General features: G+C 51.9%; 1 protein-coding gene across 12 annotated transcripts in view; it reads right to left on the reverse strand.

Moving 5' to 3' along the window:
• Adamts10 (ADAM metallopeptidase with thrombospondin type 1 motif 10) overlaps positions 1-10,081 on the reverse strand; it is a 48,143-nt gene extending 38,062 nt beyond the window's left edge. For 2 of the 12 annotated variants that reach the window (XM_029569050.1, XM_008844581.3), the window contains exons 1-5: positions 9,907-10,074; positions 3,318-3,504; positions 2,730-3,076; positions 1,418-1,574; positions 165-382 (exon numbers count right to left, since the gene is read on the reverse strand). In XM_029569050.1, coding sequence (XP_029424910.1) covers positions 165-382; positions 1,418-1,574; positions 2,730-3,076; positions 3,318-3,405 — 810 coding nt within the window. In that variant the 5' untranslated portion in view covers positions 3,406-3,504; positions 9,907-10,074. Of the gene's footprint in view, positions 1-164; positions 383-1,417; positions 1,575-2,729; positions 3,077-3,317; positions 3,505-3,736; positions 4,034-9,906 lie in introns of those variants that run through there. The other 10 variants (XM_017800990.2, XM_017800991.2, XR_001872725.2 and 7 more) reach the window with 9 other exon arrangements.
• Between the last annotated feature and the right edge of the window lie 13 nt (positions 10,082-10,094).

The following is a 10,094-nucleotide window of genomic DNA, read 5'->3' on the forward strand; positions in this document are numbered from 1 at the left end:
CCAGCATTCATGGTCTATGCAGGTATTTCTCCGCTTCCTTCTCTCCTCTGTTGCTCTGGTCCCAGGTTGTGGATAAGGGGTGAAAGTGACACCTTTTCCCTGACACCCTAGAAGGTGGATGCAGGTTGTCAGGACTCCAGAGCCAGGAAGGGGGAGGCACTTACAATGTTCATGATGGCCAGCACATACTGCTCCACGTCTCGCCGTCCATGGTAAGCCACCATCATCTTGTCGGCCACCACCAAGGTCTCCACGTAGCGCTCTCGGCTGACTGAGCGCTTCAGGCCCAGCTGGCCTCGCTCTGTTTCATTCCCCAGGGGCCTGGCAGGTGGCGGTTTCAGGGTGCGCAGCCACCAAGGACGACCCTTCCACGGTTTCTCGTCTGGGGGGGACACAGTGGAACCTATTAATCTCTCTTGGCTGGTGGGGCACACCCTTGGCTCTCTGGTTGTCTCTTCTGCCCAACAATCTTGGTGGATAGTGTATGGTCATTTTACCACCTGCTCTTGAGCTCCCTATCCTCCTGCCACTGCCTTCCAATTACTGGGCTGACAGGTGTGTGTACCACACCCAGCTTTATATAGCTTTCCTATTTTCCCATTCCCTAGATGTCTAATAGTGCCAGTCCTCCTACGAGTCTTGTACATACAGTCTTTTGAACAGCACCGGAGGCCTAACAGCCCGTGTGCACCTGTGTGGGTGCATGTTGTGCACTCAAATGTGGAGGTCAGAGGCTGATGCTGGATGTCGTCCTTGATCACACTCTACCTTATACACTGAGGCAGTATCTCTCACTTGAATCCAGAGCTCACTAAATCCACTGGTCTAGCTAGCCAGCATGATCCAGTGATTCCCCGTCTCACCTTCCCTAGTTCTTGGGACTTCAGGAGGCCTGCTATACCCACCTGGCATTTACATGGGTGCTGGGGTCATGAACTCTGGTCCTCACACTTGCATGACAAGTGCTTTACCCATTCAGCCATCTCCTCAGCGTGGCCTTCTTTCACCACTGAGCTACCTCCTGAGCTCCTGGTGGTGTTTCAGTTGTATGACCACTGAGTGTCTGACAGGACCTTCTCCTGCTTGGCTGTGTGATTTGACAATAAATCTAGGTAAAGAATGGTTGCATACCTGAACACTTGTCTGGCTGTTTTACTCGTTGCTGGACAGCTGACCACACAATGATGGGTCACTACACTGCCTTACAGTCTCGCTATCTTAACGTACACATCCATCTTGCCTCCTGCCTGCAGACCAATCAACTCCTGGACTCTATCAGCGTCTTTCCCACAACAGTTTCTTTTCTCACGATACAGCTTTCTGTTGACCTTCTCGGGTGGAAAGACCCCACTGCCCATCTCCGCCTCAAAGGAGGAATGTTCTGTAACCCCCTTGCCATCCCAGGAGTCAGGAGTACCTCTCACTCCACAGGCTGTGTCTAGATGGGGATGACGCAGAGAGGAACGCTTGTATACCACGTGGGGGCCACTCTCTTCTGGGCCACGGCGACCCTTGGGCCCACTTTGCAGAGGCTCAATCAGGTACTCTCCCTCATCTGCCATAATCAGGCCATGCTGGAGGTGAGGCAGAAAACTCAGGCCAAGTTCTGGTTCCATGTCTTCATGATCTCATTCGATCCATCCATCCATCCATCCATCCATCCATCCATCCATCCATCCATCCACCTCTATTATTTACTTATTTATTTATTCACCAGTGCTAGGTATCAAACCCAGGACCTGGGACACGCTAGGCAAGCAGTCTACCCCAGAGCTATGAGGCCCCTGCTTTTTTTCTTTTGAGGTAGGGTCTCATGTAGCCCACGCTGTCCTCCAACTCATTACATAGCGGAGGATGATCAAGAACCTCTGATCACACTGCTTCCACCTCCCAAGTGCTGGAGATTGCAGGAATGCAGCACTACACGTCTGGTTCACAGCCCTTCCACTTTTGTGTTTGTGTGTGCACAAGTCTGGGCACTTGTACTTAGGCCAGAGGAAACTGGGTGTCTGCCTTCATCACGCTCTGCCTTACCTCCTTAAGACAGGGTCTCTCACTGAATCTGGAGCTCACTGTTTTTCAATTAAGTTTGCTGATCAAAGAATCCTTCAGAATCTGCCTGTTTCTGCCCGGTCCCTAGCATTGCTGTTACAGATGCACACAGCCAAGATGTTTTACATGGGTGCTGGGGATCTGAACTCAGATCCTCCCGTGCAAACACTTTACCAAGCCAGTCTAATTTCTTTTAAAAAGTCATTATGTTTATTTTTCTGTGTATGTGTAGGTGTGAGGTCAGAGGACAACTTGTGGAATTGATTCTGTCCTTCCACTATGTGCATTCTGGGGATCAAACTCAGGTCTTTAGGCTTGGAGCCTACACTATTTGTCTAATTTCTTTCTTTCTTTTTTCTCTTGAGACAGGGTCTCACTATGTATCTCTGGCTGGAACTTGCTATGTAGACCAGGCTAACTGCCAACTCACAGAAACCTGCCTGCCTCTGCCTCCTGAGTGCTGGGATTAAAGGCATTGCACCACCAAGCCCAGCTTGTCTAATTTCTTGAGACAGATGTTCCTTCAGCCTTCCTTAAGGCTAAGTATTTCCTCTACTGACTTCTTTAGCTGCATCCCAAAAGTATTGATTAGCACAAAAAACAGTAAAAATTCCCTACGATTTAACTTTTAAAAGGAAGTGAGCATTTCCCTTTGCCTCCCAGAAGCCTCAGCTCACCAGGCCCCCACAGGTGCTGATGGCGACATGGGAGCTGCCAGCCTGGCCTTGCAGGTGGCCAGCGTAGAGGCAGTGGGCCCGGGCAGCCCTCTGCCAGGCCAGGCCCTCCCGTGTCCAGTACTCCACGGAGACGTGCCCTGCCAGTAGACGGGGGCTGCGGGTCAGATTCAGCAGGAAGTGGGTGCTGGGTGCGGACACCTTGTAGAAGAGGCGGGACTCTGCTGCAGTCCCTGTGCCCCGACGCTGCCTCTGGAGGGCAGGTGGCGAGAAGGCCAGCAGTGCCCCGTTGTGGTCCACACGTGTGGGAAAGGCAATCTCATAGCTCTCCAAACTGGATAGGAACTCATCTGTAGGTAAAGGGATGAGAAGACTGGGATGTGTCTTGGATTTGGTGACCCCTGTGTACTAGCTGCCAGAGCCAGGGATAAGAGCCTCACCTATCCCTGCATCCCCGGCTGTTCAAGCTACATGATCCCAGGTCCTTCCATGAATCCCCCATCCTAGCCCACTGACCTCTCTTTATCTTGAGGCCCAACTGGCTTTCTCACCAATCTGTTCCCTCCCCCTGCCACCCCTGATCATTCCTACCTTGAGATCTGAAGGCATGTGTGATCTTGAACGTGAGGCCCAGCCCCAGGGCGAGGGCCCAGCGGAGGATCTGGCAGGCAGGAGCCATAGGGGCTACGTGTCCACATGTCTCTCTCCAGCCCCGGCTGCTGGCAGCCCCCACAGTGCTGCCTCCCCTTTTCACAGCCTGGGCAGCATCGCAGTTCTTCTGGGAGGAGTAAGGAAGGAGGGAGTCCTACTGTCTAGCATAGCCAGTGTCAAGTCCCCATGCCAAACTGATGGCAGTCCTGCCCGTCAGATGACCAAAGCTCTTCCCTCAACAGAAGATTCTCAAATACTCTTTCTCACTCATTAGAAGCCGCCCCCCCCCCCCAACTCCTCCCTGTCATCCCTACACTCAGGGAGAACAAAGCCCAGGACCAGAACTGTGAGCCACCTACTGTGTGCCGCTATGGCCCAAGAGTTTTCCTGCTGTGATGGTTAGTGCTGTGAACTTGAAAATCCAGAATCGCCTAGGAGATGGGCCTTTGAGCATCCCTGTGGGGGATTATCTTAACTGGGTTAACTGAAGCAGAAAGACCTAAACTAAAAGTGGGTAGGGTCATTGCCTGGCAGGGGATCCTGGACTATATAAGAAAGGGAGCTAGGGGCCTGGCATGGAGCTGCATGCCTTTAGGCAGAATCTCTGTGAATTTGAGGTCAGCCTGGTGTACATATGGAGTTCCAGGCCAGTCAGGACTACATGGTGAGACCCTGTCTCAAGAAAAAGGAGAGAGAGAGAGAGAGAGAGAGAAAGGAACCTGGATAGGTGAGATGGCTCAGAAGGTAAAAACACTTGCTGCTAAGCCTAACAACCTTAGTTTGATCCCTGAAACCCACACGGTAGGAGAGAACTGACTCCTGCAAATTGTCCTCTGACTTCCACATGGGTGCTGTGACACACAAGCGTGTGCTCTCTCTCTTTAAGAAGGAAGAGCTGAGCAGTCCACACACTCATGGCTCTCATTCATTTCTGATTGTGGATGTGGTGTGTCCAGCAGCTCCAAGATCCTGCCTCCCTGATTTCTCTGCCATGATGGGCTGTACTCGAAATGCGACCTAAAATAAACCCTTTCGCCCTTGAGTTGCTTCTGTCGGTTGTTATCACAGCAACAGGAAAGGAAACTGCAACGAGCACTTCGTTTTCAAAATAAGAAGTCCCCTCCTTGTCCCTTTTTGCAAAGACCAGAGGCACATGGGCAGAATGGGGTGGAAATCAGATCCAAAAAGTAGCTAATGACTGGTCTGGCCTGGCGGTTGGTGGGGAAGGTGATCTCACGGCTCTGCACAAAGCAGAGATGCGGCCTTCCTTTCTCCCGAGGCTTTGGATCATAGGAGTGGCAGACACATGAAAGGACAGTGGCTCAGACTATGAGCTGTTCTCTAAAGAAATCAGCAGTGCACAGGGACACAGACGTTCAAATGGCAGGAAGTAACCAACTGAATGCCAGGAAGTGACCAATCGAAAGACGCGAAGTAACCAAGCATGGGGAGTACAGAGGGCCCATCAGGCAGGGGAACTTTAAGAGCAAAAGTCAGGGTGGGAGACTGTGATATGGCTCAGCAGGTAAAAGCACTTGCTATCCAAGTCTGGCCATTTGATCCCTGGATCCCATGGTAGAAAAAGAATTGGCTCTCAAAAGCTGTCCTCTGACCTCCACATGAATGCCATGGTACATGCACTTCTGCACACACACACACACACACACACACACACACACACGTACGCACGCACGCATGCGTGTCTAGAGGTATACTGCCATGCATTGAGGAACGGCTGGGTGCTAGAAAGCAGCAGGGGAAGTTCAGTACTTGCCTAGTATGTACAAGGCCTTGGGCTTGAGCCCCAGCACACCAAAACAATACAAAACACTTTGACCAAGCAAGGCATTTTTGGACTTGGGAGACAGAGACACAGTTTTTAACCCCAGCACATAAGAGGCAGAGGCAGGCAGATCTCTGTGAGTTTGTGAGTTTGAGGCTAGCTTGGTTTACATATGGAGTTCTAGGCCAGTCAAGGCTATATGTATGATGAAACTCTGTCTCAAAAAAAAGGAAAGGAACCTAGATAGGTGGGGTAGCTCAGTAGGTAAAGGCACTTGCTGCCAAAAGTTCAAGGAAATCTTTGGCTACATACTGTATTTGAGGCCAGTCTGGACTGTGTGAGACACTGCCTCTAAAACCAAAACTGGGGCCAGTGGGTAAAAGTGTTTGTGAGTTCCGCAGGGCAGGACTTGAGTTTTCTCCAGAAATCCCATATAAAGGTGGAAGGCGAGAGCCAATCCACGAAGTTGTCCTCTGACCTCCACAGGCCCCCTTGGCACATGCGCAACCCCTTATTTCAGTAATACCTTGTCATATAAGCAACATTTATATGGTCTGGGTGTGGTGGTGCACACCTTTAATCCCTGCACTGGGGAGGCAAAGGCAGGTGGATCTCTGTGAGATCCAGGCCAGCCTGGTCTACATAAAGGGTTCCAGGCCAGCTGGGGCTATAGGAAACCCTATCTTAAAACAAAACCAAACCCCTTAGTTCCTGTAAAATGGCTCAGCAGGTAAAGATATTTGTCGTCAAGCCTGACGCCTTCAGTTTTACACCTGGGACTCACATGGTGGAAGGAGAGAACCAGCCCCGAACAGTGGCTGCCAGCATACATACACATACAAAATAAATGTAATAAAAAAAAAAATTAAAAACAACCAACACCCCCCACCACTAAACAAAAAACGGTTACTTGAAGGCTGTTGATGGTCAGGGTGAATTTTCAACCCAGAATTAAAGTCAACACAAGCATTGAGGTCTTCCAGGCCTTCTCCAAGTCCCTGACCCACCCACCCACCTACCCACCATCCTGGAACCAGTCTTGGGATCCCTGGCTACAGGTAGCACCATTCACCCCAGCAGTGGGGCTGCTAACCTCCAACCTTTGTAACACATTCCCAGAAGCTTTGCCTGCACCCTCCATTTCTAGCCTCCCCCGTACTTTTTTTTTTTTTTTTTTCCTGGTCTTTTTAAGACAGTATCTCCTTGTAGCCTCAGCTGGCCTGGAACCCACTATGTAGACCAGGTTGGCCTCAAACTCCCAGAGCTCCGCCTGCCTCTGCCTCCCAAGTGCTGGGATTAAAGGCGTGCGCCACCATGCCTGGCTTCTCGCCTTGCTTTCTGAAAAATTTTAAATTATTTATTTTACGAGCGGAGGTCAAAGAACAACTTGCAGGACCACATTCTCTCCTTCCAGGGACTGAACTCAGGTCATCAGGCTTGGCGGCAAGCTCCTTTATTTGCTGAACCATCTTGCCAGACCGCTAGCTTTGCTCTTTATCCGGCTTCTCCTCTCAAGTCATCCCTCCTTTCCACTCTGAGCTTGCACTGCCTCTCTGGCAGGCCTGTTTGAAACAGGCATCTGCCCCAGGCCAGTCTGCTGCACACACCACTTTGGGCTAACCACTCTGTGCCAAGCCCCCTCCCTGCCCTCTGGTCTCCACCCTCCACCTCCTCCTCAGTGCAAACCCCAATGGCCCCCCTTAATCACACACTGTCTTGTTTTCTTTGCATTCCAGCCAAGTCTGAGAGTCGATCCCCAAACAGGGCAGTTTGGCAGGAGAGAGGGGAGCCGGAATTTCTCCAAGATGTGAGCAGAGAAAGCCACATTCTCTGCTTCAGCTTGGATCCCTCCTGTGACAGGCAGCTCTCTCACAGACATTTTGAGACTCTGCACCTCTGTTCAGCAAGCCTAATGTCTCTCTACCCTTGATTGGTTGGCTCCTCCCTTCCCTCATCCCCCCACCCCCCATTTTCAAGGCCTTCACTGGGGTGGCACAGTCTTGAGCCCTTGCGTATGGATTCTTTTATCAGCTGGCACTGGGCAGGGGCTTTGGTTGCATCTTCTGCATAGCGCCAGCTGGATAGGGGACAAAGAGGAGGAACTAACTGATCTGTCCTGAGCTGAGGTGTTTTGTGGTTGTTTAGACAGGGTTTTCCAATGCAGCTCTGGCTAGCCTGGAACTCCTTATGTAGACCAGGCTGACCTTGATCTCCCAGAGATCTATCTGTGTTTGTATTTCAAGTTCTGGTATTAAAGGTGTATACCACCATGCCCAATGAGCTGAGTTTTTGTTGTTTGTTTTTTGAGACAGGATCTCATGTAGCTCAGGTTCACCTCAAACTTTCTCCAGAGCTGAGGATGGCCTTGAAGTTCTGATCCTACTGCCTCCACCTTCCAAGTGATAGGATGACAAATGTATGTCACCACAGCCAGTTTATACAGTGCTGGGGAATGAACCTCTCAGTCTTCTGCATGCTAGGTAAGCACTTTACCAGCTGAGCTATATCCCCAGCCCTCTTGAGCTGCGTTTTTGGAGTTTGCTGAGCCTTTGGACCACCTCCTTGAGCCTGGTGAACATCTTCATGACCTTCATCCTTCCTCTGTTCCTAGAGTAACATCACTTGCCCCTTCAAAGCCCTTCTTCCCTTTTTCCTTCCTTGGAGCCTTGACCAAATCTGGAATCAACACTCCTCCAGGGGTCTGAAGGGATGGCTCAGAGGTTAAGAGTGCTTACTGCACTTGCAGAAAACCCGAGTTTAATTCCCAGCACCTAAGTCAGACAGCTCACAACCACCTTTAACTTAGCTCCAGCAGATCTAACACCTCTTCTGGCCTCTACAGGCACCTGTATGCACATGGTGTACACCAACTCATGTAGGCACACATGTACACATAACAAATAAGTAAATCTTACAGTAATTTTTTTAAAAGATCCAGTTGGGGGTCTTCAATCATGACCCCTCCTGTCTTAAGTGTCCTGCCTCCACTGGAGGTGCCAGTGGCCTCAATGCAAGTGAGGCAGGGGACCAGCCTCCTAACTTCTGCCCTCTTCCCTGTTCTGGTACTGCCTGAGCCGGAACCTGAGTGTGGTACCTGGGAGATTCTTCCTATCCCTCTTCCAATCGCACCACCACAGTCCTCTGGTCCTGGGCCCCTCCTCCCAATAACTGCACAGACTCCCTAGTGCTTCAGGCTCAGGTTTGTTTTGTGGGAGGGAGGCAGGGAAAAAGGACCCTGCCAGGGCTGGGTGAGTGGGAGAAGAGTCACCTGCCCACAGGCGGGAGCTACTGGTGGGAGCGCAGAGTAATGGAGCTCCCAAACCCCAGGAGGAAAGCACAGTCTGAGGGTCTGGGGAATTATATGAGGCCTGTCCAAGGATGGGGTCAGGGGAAGAAGATGAGGCCTGTCTAAGGATACAGTCAGGGGATTCCAATTGATAGGCGTTTCATGCCTGGTTGGGAAGGGACTGTAGTGGGTACAGGATCACAGAGGGATCTACACCATCATGAATGTGTAAGTATGCGTAACTGTGTGTGTGTGTATACTTAGGCTTGGCCATTCCCCTCTACCCCTCCTCTAGCAGGCTGGAAGGAGGCCATCAGCCTAGGGGAGGAGGCAGGCGCTGGAGGAGGAAATGCCTCCCGGAAACTGACTCCATCCCATCCAGGGGATCCTGGAGGAACCCACAGCTCCACACTAAGACCTCTGCAGGTCAGGCTGTGTGTGTGTGGGAAACCTAGCAGCCAGAAGGACAAGGTCTGTCAGGCCAAGCAGAGACCACCATCAGCTTGGGGCAGCCAGCTTCCTCCAGGCTCTGCACATCTGGCCTGGCTGCTGTGAGCAGACAAAGGCCAGGCTGAGAGGAGGCCTGAGGGAAGGGGTTGGTGCTGGTCACCACCTCCACTACCACCAGTCAGCTGCTAATTAAAGGCCCTGAGCCCCACTGCTGGAGAGACAGACCACTGTGGCATGGGTGACCAAGTCAGGGGAAGTGGGTGGTGCCATTCCCACAGTGGGACGTAAACACACACTGGGCAGTATTTCTCTCTCTCTCTCTCTCTCTCTCTCTCTCTCTCTCTCCTACACGCTCCCAGACCTATGCAAACAGATACTCTTTTGCAAATGGATATACAAACAACCTACAAATCCAGACAAACATGTATACCAGGGGCCTAGGCACACATTTACACAAGTAGAGACAACCCACAAACCTAGGCGCAAATGTGTACACCAGGGGCCTAAGTGTGCTAATTTACACAGAGGCACACACTCACAGCAGACTAGACACTCACAAATCCCATGAACTCTCCCCATCAGACACCCAGGCATTTCCAGTCATTACATGTTAGAGAACACTAATGTTCTGGCACAGACACGCAAGTCCAACAACTCACACATCCTAGACACTTCAGTTTATACAGGCCGGGTTCTGCTCACTTCGGCAGACCCTCAGCACACCTCAGCTATCCCCACATCCGCTCCCAGATGTTGATAGCCACGAAGCCATCACAGGGGGCACATAGTCTGCAGACACACAATTATTTGCACATACGTGGATGAGCACACACAGCTGAGCCAATGACCCAGACAGGCGTTGGGTTTCTGCACGCTTAGGGATGTCCCGCACCAACACCGCACACGTACAGTGGGATCCATCCAACACATCCGGGCCCCGCAGACTCAGTCACTGAAAGTCAGCTGCACCCCTGGGATGCTGCCGCCCACCCAGGTCCCGACCGCGGTACCTGCGCGCCCCGGTCCTCCGGTCCGCCGTGGCCGCCACCGTCTCGCCGGCCCGCGCGCGCAGGAAGGGAGGGAGCGAGTGAGCGAGCGCGGCGTGGCCGGGGGAGGGGGCGCGGGAAGGCACTTCCTGAGCAGCCTGCCAGTGTTATAAAAAAAAATCCCCAAACCGCGCGGCCAGAAACCCCGCCCG

Source organism: Nannospalax galili, unplaced genomic scaffold (assembly GCF_000622305.1).
Source record: "Nannospalax galili isolate Female #2095 unplaced genomic scaffold, S.galili_v1.0 scaffold262, whole genome shotgun sequence".
Taxonomy (NCBI): Eukaryota; Metazoa; Chordata; class Mammalia; order Rodentia; family Spalacidae; genus Nannospalax; species Nannospalax galili.